At 45.1% G+C, this 24,909-nt stretch overlaps 2 protein-coding genes across 7 annotated transcripts in view; one reads left to right on the top strand and one right to left on the bottom strand.

The window, feature by feature from the left end:
* The window catches only part of IL17D (interleukin 17D), a 27,552-nt gene extending 18,592 nt beyond the window's left edge, over positions 1–8,960 (top strand). For 2 of the 4 annotated variants that reach the window (XM_036831975.1, XM_036831976.1), the window contains one exon: positions 7,327–8,960. In XM_036831975.1, coding sequence (XP_036687870.1) covers positions 7,327–7,656 — 330 coding nt within the window. In that variant the 3' untranslated portion in view covers positions 7,657–8,960. The remainder of the gene's footprint in view (positions 1–7,326) is intronic. The other 2 variants (XM_036831977.1, XM_036831978.1) reach the window with 1 other exon arrangement.
* Positions 8,305–24,909, bottom strand: part of EEF1AKMT1 (EEF1A lysine methyltransferase 1) — a 23,044-nt gene continuing 6,439 nt past the window's right edge. The window contains exons 2-5 of one of the 3 annotated variants that reach the window (XM_036831980.1): positions 17,723–17,873; positions 15,794–15,873; positions 10,850–11,130; positions 8,305–9,906 (exon numbers count right to left, since the gene is read on the bottom strand). In XM_036831980.1, the coding sequence (XP_036687875.1) occupies positions 9,770–9,906; positions 10,850–11,130; positions 15,794–15,873; positions 17,723–17,866 (642 nt within the window). In that variant the 5' untranslated portion in view covers positions 17,867–17,873 and the 3' untranslated portion in view covers positions 8,305–9,769. Of the gene's footprint in view, positions 11,131–15,793; positions 15,877–17,722; positions 17,874–24,909 lie in introns of all 3 variants that reach the window. The other 2 variants (XM_036831979.1, XM_036831981.1) reach the window with 2 other exon arrangements.

Genomic DNA, 24,909 nt, shown 5'->3' on the forward strand with positions numbered 1-24,909 from the left:
CTTTGCAGAGAACCCGCAGGGCCGGTGACTCGTCCAGTGTCACTGGTTGGTAACCAGGTTGGACCAAAATTGTAGGTTCAGGACTCTGACTCCAGGCCACCCCTTTAAGAAAGTCTGTTTTGACCTTGGGATCTGGGGACCCGGGACTGTTGAGGCCACTTGGCTCCATCCGTTGCTTCTGGGCGGAGGGGCCTTTCCCCACTTCTTCCTGGCTTTGGGGCCTGGGGTCTTGGGATTGCTGTGAAAGGAGTGATCACACAGCCTCTGCTGTTTGAAATTAAACTCATTTGTGTTTTGCAAAGAGGGAGGATGGGTTTGTGCATAAACATGGCGGCGGCTCTGCCCCGTGACCTGCTGCACTCCTCGGGGAGCTGCCTCGAATTGTTTCCTACCCTGTCCAGGGCCCGAGCGGCTCTTTTTCTGGCCCTGCCGTCACTCACATTCCTCTGGGCTCGGTTTCCATCCCGTCTCCTCACGTCCTTTGTTCCTGGATTAAGCTGGGCCAGCTGTCGCTCCCTGCGGCCAAGCTTCACACGTGGGGTCCCTGCAGAGGGGACCTGGCCTCGCTCCCGCATGTTCCCTCTGGCTGGGTGCGCACGGTGGCAGCAGAAGCGGGAAGGCCGAGGGGGTGGGCACGGGGGGCATTCGACCACGTGTCCTTGTGGGGTGACAGAGGATCCCTGCTGGCAGCTTTCTTTACCCCGAAAGCACTCCTAGCTGAGGATCTTCCCAGAATCTCAAGGCAGGGGGTTGGGGTGACGGGCCTGCGTCTGTCCCGTGTCCCGAGGCTTCTGGACTTCCCTCCCGAGCCCCGCGCCCGCCCCCCATCGTGGTCTCCGCCGGCCCCCCACCTGCAGTGCTGGGTGTCGGGTGGGATGGGTGCGTTGCACCCCGTCCCATGGTAGCACATTTCCATCCTGAGAGAAACGCCCGCCATGAACCCCCGAGGCTGAGCCATCCATGTGCCCATCCCAGGTCGGTGGGCAGGGGTCCCGTTGTCACAGTGCCTTGGCCAGAGGTGTCCCTGTGACAGTGGAAACTTCAGTCCCTCGGGCCAACTGGCGGGAGTCGGGGGGATATTTTTAGTCGGATGAGGCTTCTGACCCGTCTCCACATCCAGGCGGCCATCAGGTCCACCTGCAAAACTAGCACGTGACACGGGGACTGTCACCTGTGTAGAAAGAGAAACCCTGGTTGTTTGAAAGGGATCTTTATGCCCTCAGGTTGGGGCCTCCCTCCCACACCCGGTTCTGTCCCATGGCTGCGTGCGCGTCTACACTGCCGTCGGCATGAGCTTCCCGTTGTCAGCCTGAGCCTGTCTGCGTCTCATAGCCCCTTGTGGCTTCCGGGACCTGTAACTCCAGACTCTCTGCTCTGGGCTCAGGGGTCCTGCCACGTCGCAGATTTCTTCGCAAGTCCCTGCCCCACCGCACACACGCGTGCAGACACACACACACACGTGCGCACACGCCACTCCCCCTGGCTCCCTCCCCCACCGCCTGTGAGCCCAGCCCTCTGGCCTCACCTCACCCCTGGGCCTCCCCTGGGTCCCATGCGCGGGTGTGTCCGACCCCTGGCTGTGCGGCAGGAGCTTGAAAATTGAGGCTCGCTGCTGACCTGCCGAGACAGGTTTAGAGGCACACGGTCACTCTGTGTGTGTGTGTGTGTGTGTGTACACACTCACGAGTTTGGTAGTTTCTCTAAAAGATAAAGATTCTTTGTTAAGCAAAGCCACAATACCACTGAACACACCTAAAATTGAATACTTCCTTCATATCTTCAAATAGTCCAGTTTAGATTTTCTTGACTGTCTCGGATTTTTAAAACTTAAAGTTTTTTCTCTTTTACTTAATTCTTTGCTTTGAAATAATTTAAAAGTAACAGGAAAATTTGTGAAATTAGTACAAGGAAGTCCCTGTACCCTTTACCCAGACTGCCCAAATGTCAGCATCATAGCTCAGCAAAATTACCGAGACGAGGCGCTGCGTGGATACGGTGCCCTATTCTGAACTGTGACCTTCAGAGGGTTCCTACTCGTGCCTCTTCCCTGCCCCAGGGTCCAGCCTCTGCAGCTCAGGGCTCTTCAGTCTGTGACAGTCCCTCAGTCCTTTGTCTCTCGTGGCTGTGACACTTTTGAACAGTGCTGGTCCATTGTTTTGTCGAATGTCCCTAAGGGTTTGATATGTTTTTTAAGCAACCATATACATATAGTTTCTCATCCAAATGAAAACACCTGGGAATTGGGGCTCAACTCCTAGCTGCACCTGGTCGGCTGGTGTAAACCAGGTCAGCGATGCCCCAGTACTTACATCACTCTGCTCAAGGCGCTCCATTTTTTAAATTGAGATACAGTTGACATGTGATATTAGTTACAGGTGTGAGATATAATGATTCAATATCTGCATATATGGCAAAATGATCACAATAAATCTAGTTAACGTCAGTCACCACACAGTTACACATCTTTTGTGCATGATGAGAAATTTTAAGATGTACTCTCTTAGCAACTCTCAAATATGCTATACAGTATTGTTTTTTTTTAATACGTCTTTATTGGAGTATAATTGCTTCACGATGCTGTGTTAGTTTCTGCTTTATAACAAAGTGAATCAGCTATACATATACATACATCCCCATATCTCCTCCCTCTTGCGTCTCCCTCCCACCCTCCCTATCCCACCCCTCTAGGGGGTCACAAAGCACCGAGCTGATCTCCCTGTGCTATGCGGCTGCTTCCCACTAGCTAGCTATTTTACATCTGGTAGTGTATATATGTTCATGCCACTCTCTCACTTCGTCCCAGCTTACCCTTCCCCCTCTCCGTGTCCTCAAGTCCATTCTCTACCTCTGCATCTTTATTCCTGTTCAGCCCCTAGGTTCTTCAGAACCTTTTTTTTTTTTTTTTTAAGATTCCATATATATGCGTTAGCATACGGTATTTGTTTTTCTCTTTCTGACTTACTTCACTCTGTATGACAGACTCTAGGTCCATCCACCTCACTACAAATAACTCAATTTCGTTTCTTTTTATGGCTGAGTAATATTCCATTGTATATATATGCCACATCTTCTTTATCCATTCATCTGTCAATGGACACTTAGGTTGCTTCCATGTCCTGGCTATTGTAAATAGTGCTGTGATGAATATTGTGGTGCATGTCTCTTTTTGAATTACGGTTTTCTCAGGGTATATGCTCAGTAGTGGGATTGCTGGGTCATATGATAGTATTGTTAACTATAGTCATCATGCTGTACTTTATATCCTCACGATGTAATTATTTTATAACTGGAAGCTTGTACCTGTGGACCCTCTACTCCATGCCCCTGGAAAACACCAGTCTATTCTCTGTATCTATGATTGGGTTGTTTTTTGTTTTGACTTCACATGTAAGATCATACAGTATCTGTCTTTCTCTGTCTGACTTATTTCACTTAGCATAATGCCTTCAAGTTCTATCCATGTTGTCGCAAATGGCAAGATTTCATTCTTTATTATGGCTGAGTAATATTCCATTGTATATATACCACATCTTCTTTATCCATTCATCCATTGGTGGTCACTTAGGTTGTTTCCATGTCTTGGCTGTTCTAATAATGCTGTGATAATAATGCAGTGATCATACATCTTTTCAAGTTAGTGTTTTTGTTTCCTTGGGTAAATACCCGGCAGTGGAACTGCTATATTATTTAGTAGTTCTATTCTTAATTTTTTGAGGATTCTCCATATTATTTTCCAGTGTCTGCACCAACTTACATTCCCACCAACAGTACACAAGGGTTTCCTTTTTCTCCTCATCTTTGCCAACACTTATTTCTTGTCTTTTTTTTTGGGGGGGTGGGCGTGTTGTGTCTTCGTTGCTGCGCGCAGACTTTCTCTAGTTGTGGCGAGCAGTGGCTACTCTTCATTGCGGTGCACAGGCCTCTCTCATTGCAGAGCACGGGCTCCAGGCATGCAGGCTTCAGTAGTTGTGGCTCGTGGGTTCTAGGGTGCAGGCTCAGTAGTTGTGGCCCATGGGCATTGTTGCTCCGCGGCATGTGGGATCTTCCCAAGCCAGGGCTCGAACCCATGTCCCCTGCATTGGCAGGCTTCTTAACCACTGCGCCACCAGGGAAGTCCTCTTGTCTTTTAGATAATAGCCATTCTGACAGATGTGAGGTGGTTTTGATTTGCATTTCTCTAATAATTAGCGATGTTTGAGCATCTTTTCATGTGCCTATTGGACATCTATATGCCATCTTTGGAAAAATGTCTATTCAGGTCTTGAGCCCATTTTTTAATCAGATTGTTCTTTTGGTATTGAGTTATATGAGTTCTTTGTATTTTGGATATTAACCCCTTATCAGATATATGCTTTGCAAATATTTTCTGCCATTCAGTGGGTTGCCTTTTCATTTTGTTGATTTCTCAAGGCTCTTTTAATATTTAGGTTCCCCTACCTCTTTTTTCCTTCTTGGAATGAAACCTCTGTTGAGTTTCTTTTAATTTGGTATCTCTCTATACACTTAAGTGAATGGTCTTACTTAACTACTATTCATATGCTAATAATTTAAAAATCTCCATCTCCAGCCAAGATCTCTCCTGGGCTCCAGACCGGCTTCCACTCTGTAGTCTGAGGGATCTAAAATTCCATCTGATTGGGTCACTTCTCTTTTTAACATCCTTCCTGTTGCCTTCAGGGTCAGATCCAAAATTCCTGTTATGAACTGGGGGCCTCCACAGATGGCTGCAGCCCCAGCTCTGAGTTCTTCTCCTGTGCTGCAGCTCCTAACTGACGTGGTCCCTCAACTCTAGGCTTTGACCTCTGCTCTAAATGCCCTTTCTCCCTCTTCATCTGGATGAATCCACCCAGGTTCCACTTTACCAGGAAGCCTCCTCTGCTGTCATGGCCGGGTTTAACTCTTTCTTTGTATATTTATCCCCTGAGAGGGTGAGTCCTTGGATAATAGATTATTATAGTATTTCATCTATATTCCTACTGCCTGAAACACCACTGGCACTTAGGTGTTTGTTGAATGAATGTTGAATGTGGTTGCAGACATTACAAATTCCTTTTCCTTCTAATGTAAGTGAGGGTCTCATCTTGACCTCAGGGTCTGGAGGACAGGAAGCTGGAGAGTACAGACTCAGCACCACCCTCTCACCATCTACTGAACTCTTCCTCTCCGTGGGCGCTGTGCTGGGCTTGTCAGAGCATGAGAGTGAGTCCAGATACAGTCCTTACCCTTCCCTCCCAGGGGAGGACGTGGAAAATGTGCAGTTCTGTCTGAGGCCCAAGGTGTTACGAGAATATGGGGAAAGAGGAGGTTAAATCTGACTAGGGAAATCTGAAAACTCTTAAGATAATGACTTGCATTGGACCTTAAACATGGCAAGTCTTCGCTGAGTTGAGATTGGTTTGGGGGAGAGTTCATCTTGAGCAAAAGCTTAGCCGCGGCCCCTGCCAGGCGTCCCGCCCTGGCGGCAGGTGTCGGGCGCGCGGACGAAGGTACGTGGGTGAGGAGCAGGTCGTGGACGCCTTTGGAGGCGAGGCCGAGTAGCTGGGCTTTTTCCTGACCTGACCGCCCCTGCCCGAGAGGGGATCTGGGGGGGCCTGTGCCCCTGTAGGGGATGGAAATGAGGCATTACGGGGGTGGAAAAGCTGGAAAAGTAAAGTTCTTACGAAGGCAGCACTGAGGGAACAGTGATGAGACGCTTATAAAAGATATCTTCAACTCTTTGTGGGCATGCTGGAGGGACAGCGGGCCGGATGGGGTTGCTGTGGGTCTCCGTGTCCCGGGGGCAGGCAGGTGCCTTCGCAGGCCGGCCCCGCTGCCCTCCTTCTGCTGGCACACAGATTTCCAGGGCCCTTCCTTGCACAGCAGTGAGAAGGGAGTCGGGGCCAGGCCTCCCTGCTCCCCTGTTGCTATCCTCCTGGTCACCCCGACTTCTCCTCTGACCTCATCCCCACATCCACATGGTGGCCAAGGACTCAGCAATGTCCCTCTGGGCTCTGGGATGCTCAGGGGCAGGGCGGCATGGTTCCTGACTTTAAGCACCACCTTCCGTCTTGACGGCATCCTGAGGCCCGCCCCTCCCCTCCCCTCCCCACCGGCCCCCTCCCTCCCTTGGGCTGCAGGCCTCACCCCGCTTTAGTTCTTTCCTGCTGTGTAAGTGGCACGTAGTTGGTGTCAAGTGGATTTGTTGTGGCGTGAAGATACCGTTTCTGAGGCTGTCCACAGGCCACGGGCAGTTGGCCTGGGTGACATGGCCTCCAGGCCCCCCACACTTGACAGCTGGTCAGGTTCTGCCTCCTGGCCTAGTTTGCCCAGTTCACCCATCGTGTGCCTTCCCGCCTCTGCGCTTTTGTAACTGGTTGTCGGAAGGTCCTTCTCATCTGGAAACTTCTTAGCTTGGCTGGTGCCCTGCAGTCCTGCATGGTGAGGGCCGAGGGACACTAGTCCACAGAGGTTGCGCGTGAGGGGCAAGAAGCTTCTGGAAGCCTGGCCACGCCCTCCCTGCGGAGCCCCAGGTCCCAGGGGTGGGCACCCTTGGGCACATCTTGCTAGGTTCGTTTCCATTCTAGGCTCCCCTTGGGCCAGCGCTCGGGGGGCCTTCCCGGGCGTATGGATGTGTGTGTCCCTTGAGAGGTCAGGTCACGGCTGTGACTCTGAGACTTCAGGGTCACAAGGACCGAGCTCCAGAAGTAAGAGGGCAGGTGAATGGAAATGAGAGTTTGGGGTCTTGGCGATCCCATGAGGTGGGGCAAGTGTCCCCATGCAAGGGGACGTTAGGGAGGAGTCCTGGGTTCCCTCCGTGACCTCCTGGTTTCGGGGAGGCAGGGGCAGGGCCCAGCCAGCAGCCACAGGGTCGTCCTGGGCGCCGACACTTGGATCTTGGCGGCATCCGGCCAGAAAGTAGGGAGACCTGGAGGAACACGGAAGTGGTCCAGTTCAAGGCATCCTTCACTTCCCGCCTGTCCTGGGCGGCCGGTCCTTCCTGCCCGCCCCCCACCCCCTGGTGTGACCCGGCCCCTTTCCCGCACGCGGGAGGGCACGTGGACCCTGACGGACAGCGGGATGCAGGGCCCGCTCCAGCGTCTTCTGGACAGGTGTCTGGCAGCAGCCACCTCTGCTTGAGGCTCTATCAGCAGCGGGGAGGCCAGGGTCTGCCCGGCCTGGGCCCGTGGGGTGGTGAGGGCCCAGAGCAGGGCGGCCGGGGGCATCTCATTGCGCACGCGGGCTGTGCGGTGTGCACCTGTCCTACGCGCACTGGTTGCAGAGTCTGAAAGTGTTTTCAGGGAATGTGGCCTGAGGGGCGGCCGTAAACTGTCTTCACTTTAAAGACAGCGAAGGCCAGCGGCTGCTCGGCTTCAGGGCCCGTCCTCTCCCTGCAGGATCTCCTACGACCCCGGCCGCTTCCCCAGGTACCTGCCCGAGGCCTACTGCCTGTGCCGGGGCTGCCTGACCGGGCCGCGCGGGGAGGAGGACGTGCGGCTGCGCAGCGCCCCGGTGCTCGTGCCCGCGGTGGTCCTGCGCCGGACCCCGGCCTGCGCGGGCGGCCGCGCCGTCTACACCGAGGAGTACCTCACCATCCCCGTGGGCTGCACCTGCATGCCCGGGCCGGACAAGGATGCAGACGGCGCCAACTCCAGCCTGGACAAGCCGGCCCGGCCCTGAGCACCCGGCCCCAACCCGGGGACCCCAAGGCCCCGAGGAAACGTGGACGGAGCACCCAGCGCTGGACTGGACTGCACTGCCTGCGAGCCTGACCTCCTGCATCCCCCGGGGTTCCTCTTGGGCAGGAGCGCAGGGCGGTGAGAGGGGAACTAACCACGTGGCAGCCCTGTGTGGGCGGCCCAAGGCTGGGGCCACCACAGGTGACCCGCTTCGCCAGAGTTCGTTGAGGCTCCTTAAGGCTCCCAGCCACCGACCCCTTGCAACCACGGGTGATAGCACTGCAAGGACCGCTGGGAGGGGACAGAGCCTCACAAGATAGAGGGCGGACAGACACTTTTTTTTAAAAAGTAGAATATATACCTACCTTCTTGTTTATTCAGCTGTTTTCAGTAGGGGCAGAAACTTATGTTAGCCATTTTCAGCAAGTATATTAAAAACAACATTTTGACACGTAAACATTTTATATTTCACTTCCTCAGCAGGAGTTTTTAGAAGCGCAGGTGGAACCCTCACCCTCTAGCCTGCCTTGTGGCCTGGGTCCCTGAATCCCGCCTGTTGCTGACGGTCACCAGTGGACATGGCTGCATGGGACCTGCCCTCCCTCTGAGAGGCTCAGCTCACCCCAGAATCTCACACTTGCTTTATTCATGAGGATATAAATCGCCGCAGGTTTATACAATTAGAAATTTTTTTCACTTGCAGACTTACAATTACCAGAAATCAGGCGCGGAGTCCTCTTCTACAACTGCGTGAGCTTAAACCTTTACTTTTTTCTTTAGGCTTAAGTCTGTCCCTGAACACAATTATTTGTAAAAGTAAGAAGTTCTTAACTTGCTTTAACAACTGTAGGTGAAGGGCACGCTGGCTGTGCATTTCTCTCTGGACTCTGCTTTGATGGCTCCACTAATTTTCAGAGGAAACTGTTAATTAAGGTCTTCACTTTAATTTTATGGTTGATGTTTAGGAAGATCATCTGCAGAGTCAGCCTCTCTGCATCGTTGTTTATATGCTCTTTGCCGCTACTTACAATCAGCCTTGGTTTGATCTGGATGGAAGGTCAACCGAGAATTTTCAGTTTGTACGAAATATTGACAGAGGTTGTGCATGAAAACATTGCTGAGCAAAATTCATATTTTCCAAATAAAAAATTCAAAATTGAAATTGATAGCTGTGGGTAGTTCTATATACCATTTGGGGAATTTTACTTCTGGGCTCAACCTCTGGGAAAAAAAAAAAAGGTAAGCCTAGTGGTGGTGTATCTAGCATACATTCTTGTGCAGAAAACAGAAGGTTCAGATCAACATCAAAAAAGAAATCCACGAATTAAAAACAAAAATTGCCTTTCAAACCTTGGGTAATTATTTCAAGCACTGCCACTGTTGTGTAACATTTTCTAGCCACTCCTCAAACATACATAGTGCAAACATCAGAGGAGTGGACTGAAGGAGAGTAAATGGTTTGCATGGGGATAACACTGCTATTCCATAAACTGTATTCATCATCAGTTTAACTAACGTTAGCTGTTAACAGGTAACACATTCCCAATGGAAGAATCAGCTTTCCCTTCCAAGATCTAGAAAGGCAACCTGTATTTTTTTTCTCTGAATGGAACACTCATCCATTTAACAAATATTTATTTACTGAGCATGTGCCCTCTTCTGGGCACTGAGCTCCTGGGAGGCAGTTGTGAACTGGACACAATGCTCGTCCTCAGCTACAAGTCCAAACGGCATGGCTGTCAAAGCACACTCGGGTGTCCGCAGGCACCTGCACACGGGATACGCCCCAGGCAGAGGCCAAGGTCCTGGCCAATCACTAAGCTGCCTGTACTTCTGCTCTTTACCTGCGTTAAGTGAGGAGAGTAGACTAGATGCTTCTATGACTTCTTCCAAATATAATTCCACTGATTCAAGTTGGCAAAAGCATCCCAAGCTCTAGGGATGCCCTCACTAAGGAAATCACAACAAGATGTCTTCTTCATCTTGAAAGTTAGGCCGGGGAGAGCCCCAGTTTGTGAGGGAGGAGGGGAGGTCGTAGCTTTTCAGTCTACTAAGAAAATAAAAAGAGGGAAATGTCACATGGTTCCTTTACTACCTTGTATTACCAGCTGCGTTCACAGTTCACAGTCCAGCCCAGAATCATAATTCACGTAACAGCGAAATTCATTTCCCAAGGTTCGAGTGTGTTTTGGAATAAACTTGCACATCTTCACTCCAAGAAGTTTTGCTGCCTCTTCCTCCATGACGGCACCTGGAGAGGACAACCAGAGGAACCCGGAGACTGAGGCACCAGCCACGTGCTCAGCTCCACACCCGCCAGGCCAGCCAGGGAGGTATTCTCGACCAGATGCGGGAAGCGGTGAGTTGACGGTACCACTCAGCGATCAGGGGGAAGGTCAGTGCTCTCTATTCCTTTTTACTTCCTCCAACATTTATGCAAATTACCTACTTTTTTCCTTTTCTTTTTCATTTAATAAATAATTTTCCTACATCTGCAAGGCTGAGACACTTAGAAATTAAGAAAATAATTATATTCCACAAAGTAACATAAGGAAAGCAAAAATAATTACTAAAAAGCCACCATTTTCCAACTTTGAGTCAACAACCCCTTTTTCAGTAGTAGCGAATCGTGCAAACTTGTACCAATACATTCACACCAGCCTTTGGCTGACAAATCCCATTCCTCCCTCCAGCCCTGCCTGTCCTCGGCACCCACTGCACTGGGGGAAGCAGGGCCCACACAGCAGGCCTGGATGCCAGGCTGCCCGGAAGTAGGGAGACCAGCAGTTAACGTTTTCGTTCTCAGTCAAATGCCAGTATATCCACCTTAAGAAAATATATCCACATCACCAGTGTGAAAGTCTCCTTCTCAGCTTTGGTAAACCTAATCTAATGTCTAGCTCTGTGACCTTTGGCATCCACTTTAACCCCCGAGATTCCAAATTTCTTTTATCAACTGTACAGGCTGAGTCAGATACTGTTACTATTACTGACGTTGATGAGTACAAGTAACACTCCTGGTGCACTCACCCAGGGCCGGACCCCGCGTCCCAGGCATCATGCCACTTACTTCTCTCCAGCCCTGAGAGGCAGGCAGCATCTCAGCCCCACTGTACAGATAGGCGACTGGGGTGCGGAGCGGGGAAGAGCCTTGTTTAAAGTCACGGGAGGCGTGTTGCCAATCCGGCACCTACCTGTGCACAGCAGAATCTTGCCCCGGGTCAGGTACTTGATGGTTTCCGACGTTTTTCTAAGACATTCCTCAGAGAGATAGGGGGGATCTGCTATTACAATGTCAAAACTGTGTGCAGCAATTTTCTCAGGTAAATCCACTGGGTTATTGTAATCATAGAAGATAAACTCCTCTCCGTATATGGCAAACCTGTGGTCATATTCGAAGATACAGACAGAAAAGTCTTCTCTGTGCAGCTCTCTCAGCTTCTGGTAAACGCTGGGGGCACTCACACATGCTATTCTGGAACAAAAGGAGCCAACTCATGACTGAGCTTTATGACAGCGCATGGCATCAAATGACCACTTCACTAAAAAACCAGTCCTTGTGTTCAGATTTTCTTAAAGGAAACAATAATGCAAACTGAAGTAATAACAGCAGTACATTTTGAGAGAAAACTTTCTACTGCCTCACTTTTAAGGAATCTACTGTTTACAAATCTACAACTCATAATTTTAAAGTATGAAAGGATAAATGTGCTTTTCATGGTAAAAAAAAAAAAGTAAAACATTATTAGGACAAGGGTTATGAAGCCCATGGCCTGAATTTACCTTAGTATTTTCATGGTGGTCTCTTAACATTTATTTCAAATACTTTTTAGCCTCAAACTAAATATTTTGAAGTTACTTTGTAATATTCATAATCCTGAAGAAAAAACTCCAAATAACTGCCTAAACAACTTTAGTTTTCCAAAAAGATACATTAAAACTGGGTCTCAGTGCAGACAGACTACTTCGAATTTCTGCTGCTTTTTTGTATAAGTAAATTAAAGAATCTGTCTCATTACAAGCATCTCCAGTTTATGAACGGGTAGTGTTCCAGTAGTTAACTTTTAAAGCCAACTGCCAAAAATGCTATAGGTAACTTCAATGTTGAATTACTCAGTTGACTGTGGTACATCTATCACAGTGGGATACTGTGTTGTCAATACCTCCAAGACAGTCAAGTTCAGGAGAGTGTAAACTGCGCTTTCACGGAGTGGGGTTTATGCTTACAGGTGCACCCGTGACCTCTTGGAGATACACAGCTTGTCTGCAGACAATGGGAAAGAGACTTTTTGTCTCCATCCCCTTTGTCGCTTTTAGATTTTTATTACATGTGTCGATATATATATATACATACACACACACATAAAATCACTCAGAAAACTACTTATTTAGAAAATTAAACTCAGCTTTAAAACTGTGAGATGCATTTCTTCGGAGAAGTGTCACACGTCCGGTTAGGTGCCCACGCTGGGCTCAAAGGCTTCTCAGCCCAAATGCACATGAAGCACGTAAGGAAGTCTGGGGGCATCCCGACCGCCTTCTGTGGGGACCAGACCCCAGCCCGGCTGCTGCCAGAGCTCTGGGCCGGGGGTGCAGAGGACTTGAACCACAGCGGCACCTCCTTCCCTAAAAACCCCAGAGGAGGTACTTCCGGCGGAAGGACAGTGGTCTGAGGTGGAGGAAGGCACGAGAGCCGGCTGTGGCGACAGCGGCAGGGGAAGCGGACGGCCTGCTGCTCACAGCTGGGGCCCTTGTGCGAGTGATGGGACCGCGTGGGCCTCAGCGTCCGTCTTTAGCATGGAGAGTGTAACAGGAACTACCTCCAGAGGTGTGAGGGTTAAACAAGATGACCCTCAGAAAGCACTTACCAGGAGATAGGACACACAGTAAGTACTCAATAAATGCTACTCTTACTACTCATCTTTAAAATTATGACATAACTCCTAAAAATACTGAAGATGCCTTTCAGAAAAAATAAGTTGCTTCCAAAGCCCTCATATGTAAAAATAAGAAAATACATGTAAAAACATGTCATTAAGAAAAACATAATAAACTACATAAAAGAAAAAGGACAGAAAAAAGAAAACCTTAGGACTTCCAGTTAAAGATGGCAGAGGGAACACATTCATTTAGATTTGCTCCTTCATGAAAGCCTGCTGAATAAAACATGAAAATAAACCTCCAACAGTAAGACAACGTGAGGGGAGACAAAAGAATACTTAGGAAGCTGACAGGCAAAAGTGGTGGGTGGTTTCTGATTCAGCAGACCCAAGACAGCCAAGTCCCAAACTGGCCAGGAAAGCCGAGAAGGAACCTGGATGACAGCACAGTGCCCGCGGCTCAGGAAGCTGCACCACCAGGTAACTCAAGAAGGGGGGGTGAAGGTGGGGCAACAAACAGGAGAACTGTTTTTGAAAGAGGAAATGCACCCCCAGGATTCTCTTCCCTATCCCAAGCCTCCACAACTGCGGTAGGAAACTGGAGGGATGTTCTCTGGATTGGGGGGGCTTGAAGGGCGGGTGCCAGGCACAGCTAGTGGTGAGGTACCATGTGGAAATGGCAAGGATCACGTTAAACCCACTGGATGTTGGGACCCCCAACCCTCTTTCAGAAATAAGCCCTCTGGGATGAGGTCAACGAGATGCGTGACTTCCAGGCAGGAAGACTTCCTGGGCCTCTGACCAGCCCACAAGGAAAGGCCTGGATATGCTGACCCTGGGCGTTGACGGGGAAACAGCCATCTGCAGACACCCAAGTAGAGAGGTCCCGCCCAGGTATCAGAACCTCCAGCCCTAGAGCACCTCACCCTTAAATACGGACGGACAGCGGGGGGCCAGCAGACATTCAAGGAAAGCATCTAATACCAGAGGCCAAAATAAACAGAAGACGCATGTGTGCAGTTAGTTAGAGACTGTGTAGGGAGAAAACTCTTTTTAAAAAAATCCTATAATATCCTCAGAAGGATGAACAAGATACAATAATAAATATTCAGAGACCCAAAAAAGAACTACGGTTATAGATGACTAAGTACATGACAGCAGAAATGGTAAACTCAGTAGAAAGTTTCAAAGACAAAGTTGAGGAATTTTCCCAGAAGGTAAGGTCAAAAGATGGAAAAACGACAGAAAAAAAAGTAGATAGGTCCAACATTCAAATAATAGGCATTCCAGAAAGAGGAATTGGAAAAAAAAGTGGGAAGGAAATCGAAGACATAATTTAGGACTATTTTCCCAAACTGAAGGACCTGAGTTATGAGAATGGAAGGGCTTTCACCCAGTACAACAGATGGAAGCTCTACACCAAGACACATCGAATACTGGGGATCAAGAGAAAATCCTAAGCTAGCAGTGGGCAGGGATGGGAAAAAACAGGTTTCCCACAAGAAATCAGAATGGCATTGTATTTTCCAATAGCACTACCGAAACGTGGCGTCAATGAAGCAGTGCCCTCAGAACCTGGAATTCAGCACCCAACAAAACTAACACATGAAGTGAATGGGTAGAATAAAAATATTTTCAGACGTGAACGGTTTCAAAAATTTCCCTCCCATGGAAACTACTGAAGGATATACCCAACCAGGATAAAGCTGTAAACTAAGAACTGGGGTACTGGACACAGGAAGTCTGGAACAAGAGAGAGGTAAAAGGACACCTCAGCATGATGGTGAAGGAAATACCAAGACCAGAGCTGCAGCAAAACCAGAAATCAACCAGTCCAGATGGAACAGGTTGCAAAGCCCTGGAAGTCATTTTTTTCAAGGAGCTGAAAAGTATGTCTGAATTTGTTGATAAGAGATTTACACCACTGGGGAGAATCTGAGAGTTAATTAGTAATATAGACATAGAAATACTAAAAAAAAAATAAAGAGAATTATTTTTTTCAGGGAAGATGAAACATTGTACAGAAAAGGAAAAGACTCAGCTGTAAAGAACATCTATGTTGTCCTAACAACATAAACCCTGTTCTAACCAAAATTAGCATATAACTAACACCAATTCTACACAATCACTTCCAGGCAATAGAAATACAGGCAACACTTCCCAGCTCATTTTATGAAGCTACCATTAACCAATATGAAACCCAAACCAAGAGAATGAAACAAAAGAAAACTCCAAACTATTATCACTTATGAACATAGAAGCAAAAATCCTCAACAAAATATTACCAAAGAGTCCAGCCATTAAAAAAAAAAGAAAAGAAAAAGAAGAAGAAAGGATGTAACTATTGGGAGAGTGGCCAGAAAGCAGACAGGTGCGTGGCAGCTGTGGACTGCGAAGGGAGCCAAATCCTCCTTCTCTGAAGGTGAGAAGTCAAGTCATGTCTACGAGTGACAAGTCAAGAAGTGCCAATATAAACATGTTATTTAGAAATGGTTGTAAATACCAAGAGAATCAATGAAAGAGAGCTGAAAAGGGGAGGGGGTGCACAAGGGGAAAATTAACAATGGATTATTTTTTGAACAAGTCTTTTAGGACCATTTGACTTTATATGTGTGCAAAGTTTTGACAGAAGTAAAAACCAAATTAACAAAAAAGAATCTATTCTTAAAACTTCAAAAAGGTCAAGATTTTTTTTTTTAAAGCAAACTCTAGGGGTATAAAAGTAATGGTAGAAAATGTTAAAATAAGGAACAGAGATAAGATATCTTACACTGAATAGATTTCTGTGTGTGTCCCCAGACTCAATAGTGAAGCAGTTCTTACTTCCTCATGTTCTGTGAATCATGAACTACAGGTTTTGCAGATTACAGTTCAGCCTTCCTACCAACCACGTCTCATCTAGGAAGGACATTTAAAATATTACTTTAGGGCTTCCTTGGTGGTGCAGTGGTTGAGAGTCTGCCTGCCAATGCAGGGGACACGGGTTCGAGCCCTGGTCTGGGAGGATCCCACATGCCGCGGAGCAACTAGGCCCGTGAGCCACAACTGCTGAGCCTGCGCGTCTGGAGCCTGTGCTCCGCAACAGGAGAGGCCGTAACAGTAAGAGGCCCGCACACCGCGATGAAGAGTGGCCCCCGCTCGCCGCAACTGGAGAAAGCCCTCCCACAGAAACGAAGACCCAACACAGCCATAACTAACTAACTAACTAACTAACTTACTTTAGATTAAAAGGCAAAAGAGAAATGAAACTGATCTCACCTGCCACCTTCCCCAGCAGCTGCCACGGCTTCCTCTGCAAGGCGCAGGGCGGTCTCCGGAGTGTACCAAAACTGGCTCAGCTGCTATGACAGAGGAATGAGTAAAATCATTTTACAACTGGCATAAAGTTTATCTTTTTAATTTATATCTACTATATCAATATATACTATATCAATTATCAGTGTTCACTGCTGGGCCAACTAATATACTCTGATTGCACTTCTTTCTGGTATGGTACCTCTTGTTTTTCCTAGAGTTAATACATGATTGTTTCATTTGCTTGGGTTCTTTGAACCTATCCCTAATTCTCCCAACATCCTGCAGCTTCTGAGAAGTGGTGCATAGGAGGTAAATGTTGTGAGACTTACCATGTCTAAAACATTTTAATTTTATCCTCACATTTGACTGATAACTCAGCTGGGTGTAGAATTCTAGGCTGAACAAATTTTCACTCTAAATCTTGAAGGAATTGCTCCACTTTTTTCTGGTTTCTAATAAAGCTACTGAGAAGTGCAATGTGATTTGTAGACCTGAGACTCTATAGGTGACATGCTTTTCTCTGGAAGGTTCTACAATCTTCTTTGTCACCTATATCCAGAATTTTCAGTCATAATAATCATGTGTCTTAGTGAGGGTCTTTGGTTCTGGGAAATTTTCTAATATCATTCTTTGAAGGTTTCCTCCCCTCTTTGTTTTCAGTTCTATTTTTCTGGAACTCCAGTTAGTTGAATATTGAGCTTCCTGGATTTATCCTCTAGTTTTATGTTTTCTTTCTATAATTTGTATCATTGTCTTGCCCCCCCCCCAACTTCCTGGGAGATCTCCTTAATTTTATAAACAAAACAAACCAAAAGAAAGTGTCAAAAATATACAAATAGTTAATTCAGGTAGTGGACTTATGACTTGTTTTTTTGTTCATGTTTTTATAGATTTTCTACAATAACCATAGATTACTTTTAGAATCAGAAAAAAGTACATAGTATTTAAATAAGCAGAAGGAAAAGAGAAGAAGACCACCTCAAGAATAATAGTGTACTTCAAGTTTCTAATATTGACTATTCAAAGCATCAAGCTAAAGACAAAAGCACATAAAGAAGGGAAGCAGTGAGAAAGAGGCATCTGAGTAAGTGGAACATTAGAATAAATATAAAGAAACATTTTTGTCCCAGTTTCAAACAGATGGTAAACAGGAAAATTTTATATAACTTAAGAGATCTAAACTTGACACAAAATGTAAAAGACTGCTTAAACACACACACACACACACACCTCCTTCCAGCTGCAAAGTGATGAAGAGAGGCAGCTCTATTATCAACGGGTAGTCACAGACAGAAATTTCAAGCCTCATCTATTTCTCAACTATCTCCTTCAAAAATGTAAATTTCTACATTCCAGGTTAGGTTAGTTTTCCTGAACTCACTTTTTTTAATTCCTATTTTTATTTGGACCATAAAAATACAATTAAAATACATACTGTGCCCCAGAAACTATTAATATCTTCTTAAAAACTCATCTGTTTTCATCTATTTTTTACTACATGTTTAAGTCCAGTTACCCCATTACTGCAATGATCAATTTTTCCCTTTTCTCAAGAATAGCTGGGCTCCACAACAACCAACAGAATGCATCTATATACAAGAAGGAAGCACAGTTTGTGTTGGATATAATGATATGCTGTTCTTCTATCCGAAATGTCCCCTCCTCTGATCACCAGGCAGCCTGAGAGTCAGAATTAGGAAAATCTGCATTTATACTGTCTTAAAATGTTCGTGGACTGCATTCTGTCTTAGCTCCTGAACAGGTTATCAGCTTCGCAGTGACAAGTGAGATGAACTTGGGTATGAGGTCAGATACAGACAAACACTGGACTAGGTACAGAAGAGGCTCCACACCAACACATCCTGATGGATGTGGAATGCATTAACTTACCCAGTTCTCTTCTATTATTCCAATGTTATACTTGTCATCGCCACCGAGGTCAGTGTACTGTTTCTGCTCAGCATAAAATTCCTGCAGAGCTGCAAGGGCATGGGAAGAGAGCTGGGGGAGGTCCTCATCTTCAGAGTTGCTCATTTCACACCTGCAGGGAAATGAGTATAAGTGATGTTTGTTTTTTCTTTTCCATCAAACAACAATTAAAAAAAATTTTATCTCACAGCAGGGATCCAAACTGAAAGTGAGTTGTATAAAGGAAACACACCTGTATGATTCCTTGCAGAGTGAAATCTTTACCATAAATACTATAAAGATGTTTTGCTTTCTTCTGGTACCCCAATGGCCACATGCAGCTAATTCACAGTAGATTCTCTTAATAAGATCTTTTTATGTGTGAATGTCACTGTTTGTAGGTGACCTAAGGCTCCTGGGTGTCACTGACAGGATAAGTGAAGGGTCATAAAGGAGGGGTATAGGAAGAGAGATGAAAAATAAAAGGAATGAGAGAATGCAAATTATGATAATGAGACACCACTATATACCTACCAGATTGACTAAAATTTAGAAGACTGATAATACCAAATGTTTTGGGGGATGTGGAGTAATGGAAATTGCCTATTCTGCTGTTGAAATGTAAATTGATGAAAACATTTTGGAAAACAATTTGACCTTGCCCCTGCTTCAACTCAGTAATTCTGTATCTACATATACATATAGATCATATAACTATATGAAACTCCTGTAATTCACATAAATAGACATGTAAAATATGTTCAAAGTAGAAATGTGTACTAGCAAAAATTAAAATTACTGAAATGTCCACCCACTGGACATTATACAATATACTGCTATATATTCCTACAGTGGGATACTATATAGCAATGCAAACATTTTATATCAGTCTTTTCTCCTTTGTTGGCTTGCTACCTATAGCTTTATTTAAGTGGTTGCTTTAAGGTTTACAGTATATATTTATCACAGCAAATTTTATAATTGTAAAAAATTATAAATTTTTATAAAATTTTATAATTGTATATAAAATTTTATAATTGTATATAACTTCCATTTCTCTCCTCCAATCCTTTGTGTTACTGTTTGATCAGCATCTTATTTTTACATTTGTTATAAACGCCGCACCACACTGTTAAATTTAAAAACCTTATATATTTACCTACTTCATAACCACTTACAGTGCACTTCATTTTGTTGTACAGATTAATATTTCCATCTGTTGTCATTTTCCTTCTGCTTGAATGGCTTCTTTTAACATTTCTTGTAGTGCAGTTCTACTGCTGATGCATCCTTTCAGCTTTTATGTCTAAAACTGTCTTCATATTGCCTTACTTTTTGAAAGATTTTATTTTTTTGGGCGATGGAATTCTAGGTTGAGTTTTTCTTCAGTACCCTAAAGAGATTCCTCCACTATTAGCTGCATTATTTCCAACATAAAATCTGCTGTCACCCTTAGTTTTCTTACTTTTTGTTTGTGTCTTCCTTCCCTGGTAGCTTTTAAGATTTTTCTATCACTGGTTTTGAGCATTTGGTTATGATGTGTCTCAGTGTAGTTTTCTTCATGTTTCTTATGCTTTGAGTTTACTGAGCTTCTTGGATCTGTGGGTTTACAGTTTTCCTGAAATTTGAAAAGTTTTTGGCCACTATTTCTCAGATATTTTTCTGCTGTCCTTCTCTTTCCGAGATCCAAATACATGAATATTAGGTAACTTGAAATTGTCCCAAAGCTCTCTGATGCTCTGTTCACTTTAAAAAAACCAAAAACAAAACTTTTTTCATTGTATTTCATTTGTGTTAGTTTCCATTTCTGGTCTTCAAGTTTGGTAATTTTTTATTCTTCAGTGTCTAATCTGATGTTAATCACATCCAGTGTATTTTTTATTTCAGATATTGTAGTTTTTATGGCTAGAAGTTTGACTTGGGTCTCTTTTGTTGGGTTGGCCAAAAAGTTCATTTGGGTTTTTCTGTAAGATGGCTCTAGTAGCACTTACATGTCTTTACCTTCATTTGAAACAGTTTTGTTAGATTGTCTTGTGACAGCTGTCATATCAGCATGCACTTTAAAAACACTTACTGATGCGGAGTTTGCATCTCCTCACAATTAGGGCACCTACCAGGCGCTGGTGGGGGACCTCGGACACCTAAGGGGACGGGAGGAACTCCCAAGTGACTGGGTGGGACGTGGGGGGGAGGGAGAGGGGAGGAGAAGTGGAGGCGAGATGGAACCGGTGCCCCTGAGGGGCAGCTGGGGGAGGGGAGGGGAGGGGAGGGGAGGGGAGGGGCCCACCCACAGTGAGGGGATCAGCGGGGACAGGGAGAGACCCTGGGGGATCGGAAGGGAATGTGGCCAACATTTCCCCTGCCCACTCAGGCCCTGGGGAGCCTGCTGAAGTCCCAGGCCTGATCTTGCACACTCCGAGGCCCCCTCCAGCCATGCTGAGCCTAAGCCCTGCACCTGCCCCGCCCACTCAGGGCCTTTTCTGGCTGCAAGGGTCCTGAGTCTTAAGCCCCGCCGCCCACAGCCAAGGCCCTTTTTTTTTTTTTTTTTTTTTTGCTGTTGTGGTGGTTTTACCTTGTATTTATTTGTTTGTTTGTTTGGGCTGTGCTGGGTCTTAGTTGCAGCACATGGGGTCTTCGTTGCAGCATACAGGATCTTTAGTTGTGGCAATGTGGACTCTTAGTTGCAGCACACATGTGGGATCTAGTTCCCCGACCAGAGATCAAACCTGGGAGCACAGAGTCTTACCCACTGGACCACCAGGGAAGTCCCTGTTTTACCTTATTGTTGTTGTTTGATTTATATTTTTATTTTTTCTAATATATTTTTTATTTTTCTAATTTTATTTATTCTTTGTTATTGTTCAGCTTTTTTTGTTTGTTTGTGAGATCTTGGTTCCCAGGCTGGGAACCAAGCCAACTAGAGCCATCTTACAGAAAAACCCAAATGAACTTTTTGGCCAACCCAACAGGGCCTGAGCTCCTGTGGTGGGAGCACCGAGTCCAAACCGCTGGACTAACAGAGAACTCAGGCTCCAGGGAATATTAAGCAGAGTGAGGTCTCCCAGAGGTCCTCATCTTGGCACCAAGACCCGGCTCTACCCAGCTGCCTGCAAACTCCACTGCTGGACACCTCAGACCAAAGAGCCAGTAAGACAGGAACACAGCCCCACCCATCAAAAAAAAAAAAAATGAGACAACAACAAAATATGTTACAGGTGAAGGAGCAAGGTAAAAACCTACAAGACCAAATAAATGAAGATGAAATAGGCAACCTACCTAAAAAAGAATTCAGAGTAATGATAATAAAGATGATCCAAAACGTCAGAAATAAAATGAGGCACAGATTAAGAAAATACAAGAAATGTTTAACAAAGACCTAGAAGAACTAAGGAACAAACAGTGATGAACAACACAACTGAAATGAAAAATACACTAGAAGGAATCAACAGCAGAATAACTGAAGCAGAAGAACGAATAAGTGAGCTGGAAGATAGAATGGTGGAAATAACTGCTGAGGAACAGAATAAAGAAAAAAGAATGAAAAGAACTGAGGACAGTCTCAGAGACCTCTGGGACAACATTAAACACACTAACATTCAAATGATAGGGGTCCCAGAAGAAGAAGAAAAAGAGAAAGGATCTGAGAAAATATTTGAAGAGATTATAGTTGAAAACTTCCTTAACATGGGAAAGGGAATAGCCACCCAAGTCCAGGAAGCACAGAGTCCCATACAGGATAAACCCTAGAAGAAACACACCAAGACACATATTAATCAAACTAACAAAAATTAAATTCAAAGAAAAACTACTAAAAGCAGCAAGGGAAAAGCAACAAATAACATACAAGGGAATCCCTATAAGGTTATCAGCTGATTTTTCCAGCAGAAACTCTGCAGGCCAGAAGGGAGTGGCAGGATATATTTAAAGGGATGAAAGGGAAAAACCTATAACCAAGATTACTCTACCCAGCAAAGATCTCATTCAGATTCAATGGAGAAATCAAAAGTTTTACAGACAAGCAAAAGCTAATAAGAGAATTCAGCACCACCAAACCATCTTTACAACAAATGCTAAAGGAACTTCTCTAGGCAGGAAACACAAGAGAAGAAAAAGACCCACAAAAACACACCCAAAACAATTAAGAAAATGGTAATAGGAATATACATATTGATAATTACCTTGAATGTAAATGGATTAAATGCTCCATCCAAAAGACACAGATTGGCTGAATGGGTGCAAAAACAAGACCCATACGTATGCTGTCTACAACAGACCCACTTCAGACCTAGGGACACATACAGACTGAAAGTGAGGGGATGGAAAAAGATATTCCATGCAAATGGAAATCAAAAGAAAGCTGGAGTAGCAATACTCATTATCAGATAAAATAGACTTTCTAATAAAGACTGTGACGAGATAAGGGAGGACGCTACATTATGATCAAGGGTTCAATCCAAGAAGAAGATGTAACAAATTCAAGTATTTATACACACAGCATAGGAGCACCTCAATACATAAGGCAAATGCTAACATCCATAAAAGGGGAAATCAACAGTAACACAATAATAGTGGGGGACTTCAACACCCCACTTACACCAATGGACAGATCATCCAGATAAAAAATAAATAAGGAAACACAAGCTTTAAATGACACAATAGACCAGATAGATTTAATTTTTATAGAACATTCCACCAGAAAGCGGCAGAATACACTTTCTTCTCAAGTGCACATGGAAAGACAACCCTCAAAATGGGAGAAAATATTTGCAAATGAAGCAACGGACAAAGGATTAATCTCCAAAATATACAAACAGCTCATGCAGCTCAATATCAAAAAAACAAACAACCCAATCAAAAACATGGGCAGAAGACCTAAATAGACATTTCTCCAAAGATGACATACAGACGGCCAAGAGGCACATGAAAAGATGCTCAACATCACTAGACAAATGCAAATCACAACTACAATGTGATATCACCTCACACTGGTCAGAATGGCCATCATAAAAAAGATCTACAAAGAATAAATGCTGGAGAGGGCGTGGAGAAAAGGGAACCCTCTTGCACTGTTGCTGGGAATGTAAATTGATACAGCCACTCTGGAGAACAGTATGGAGGTTCCTTACAAACTAAAAACAGAACTACCATATGACCCAGCAATCCCACTACTGGGCATATACCCTGAGAAAACCGTAATTCAAAAAGACACATGCACCCCAATGTTCATTGCAGCACTATTTACAATAGCCAGGACATGGAAACAACCTAAATGTCCATCGACAGATGAATGGATAAAGAAGATGTGGTACATATATACAATGGAATATTACTCAGCCATAAAAAGAAACGAAATTGAACTGTTTGTAGTGAGGTGGAAGGACTTAGAGTCTGTCATACAGAGTGAAGTAAGTCAGAAAGAGAAAAACAAATATCGCACATTAACGGATATATGTGGAATCTAGAAAAATGGTACAGGTGAACCTATTTCCCGGGCAGGAACAGAGACACAGACATAGAGAATGGATGGGTGGGGGTGGGGGTGGGGGTGGGATGGGGAAGGGCAGAGTGGGATGAATTGGGAGATTAGGTTTGACATAAATACACTACCATGTGTAAAATAGCTAGTGGGAACCTGCGATATAGCACAGGGAGCTCAGCTTGGTGCTCCATGATGACCTAGGTGGGCAGGATGGGGGAGGGTGGGAGGGAGGTCCAAGAGGGAGGGGATCTATGTATACATATAGCTGATTCACTTCGTTGTAGAGCAGAAACTAAACATTGTAAAGCAATTATACTCCAACAGAAAAAAACTTATCAAAATTGGTGAATTTTTGTGTAGCCATTTTAATACTGAAGACAGAAGAAAAAAAAGCAACATTTTTGGCATATTATGCTTTATTATAGGTAAAAACACAACTGAAACGCAAAAAGAGATTTGTGCAGTGTATGGAGAAGGTACTGTGATGGGTCGAACGTGTCAAAAGTGGTTTTCAAAGTTTTGTGCTGGAGATTTCTCACTGGACGATGCTCAAGGTTGGGTAGACCAGCTGAAGTTGACAGCAATCAAATAGAGACATTAACTGAGAACAATCAACGTTATACCATGCAGGAGATAGCCGACGTACTCAAAATATCCACATCAAGTGCTGAAAATCATCTGCAACAGCTTGGTTATGTTAGCTGCTTTGATGTTTGGGTTCCACATAAGTGGAAAAAACTTCTTGACCGTATTTCCACATGTGATTCTCTACTTAAATGTAATAAAAACGTTCCATTTTTAAAACAAATTTGTGATGAGCAATGAAAAGTGAATACTGTACTACTGGAAGAGACCGTGGGGCAAGCAAAACGAACCACCACCAACCACACCAAAGGCCAGTCTTCATCCAAAGAAGGTGATGTTGTGTATATGGTGGGATTGGAAGGGAGCCCTCTATCATGAGCTCCTTCCGGAAAAAACAAACGATTAATTCCAACAAGTACTGCTCCCAATTAGACCAAATGAAAGCAGCATTCACCAAAAAGTGTCCGGAATTAGCCAACAAAATGCATAATCTTCCATCAGGATAATGCAAGACAGCATGTTTCTTTGATGCTCAGGCAAAAACTGTTAGAGCTTGGCTGGGAAGTTCTTTTTTTATCATTATTTTTTAAAATATTTATTTATGGGACTTCCCTGGTGGTGCAGTGGTTAAGAATCCGCCTGCCAATGCAGGGGACATGGGTTCAAGCCCCGGTCCAGGAAGATCCCACATGCCGCGGAGCAACTAAACCCGTGTGCCACAACTACTGAGCTTTCGCTCTAGAGCCCACGAGCCACAACTACTGAGCCCACGTGCCACAACTACTGAAGCCCATGCGCCTAGAGCCTGTGCTCTACAACAAGAGAGGCCACTGTAATGAGAAGCCCACACACCGCAATGAAGACAAGCCCCTGCTCGCTGCAACTAGAAAAAGCCTGCGCACAGCAACAAAGACCCAATGCAGCCAAAAATAAATTAAAAAATATATATTTATTTATTTGGCTGCACCAGGTCTTAGTTGCAGCATGTGGACTCTTAGTTGCAGCATGCATGTGGGATCTAGTTCCCTGACCTGGGATCGAACCCGGGCCCCCTGCATTGGGAGCACAGAGTCTTAACCACTGGACTACCAGGGAAATTCCGGCT

The sequence above is a fragment of the Balaenoptera musculus genome, chromosome 18 (genome assembly GCF_009873245.2).
Source record: "Balaenoptera musculus isolate JJ_BM4_2016_0621 chromosome 18, mBalMus1.pri.v3, whole genome shotgun sequence".
Lineage (NCBI taxonomy): Eukaryota > Metazoa > Chordata > Mammalia > Artiodactyla > Balaenopteridae > Balaenoptera > Balaenoptera musculus.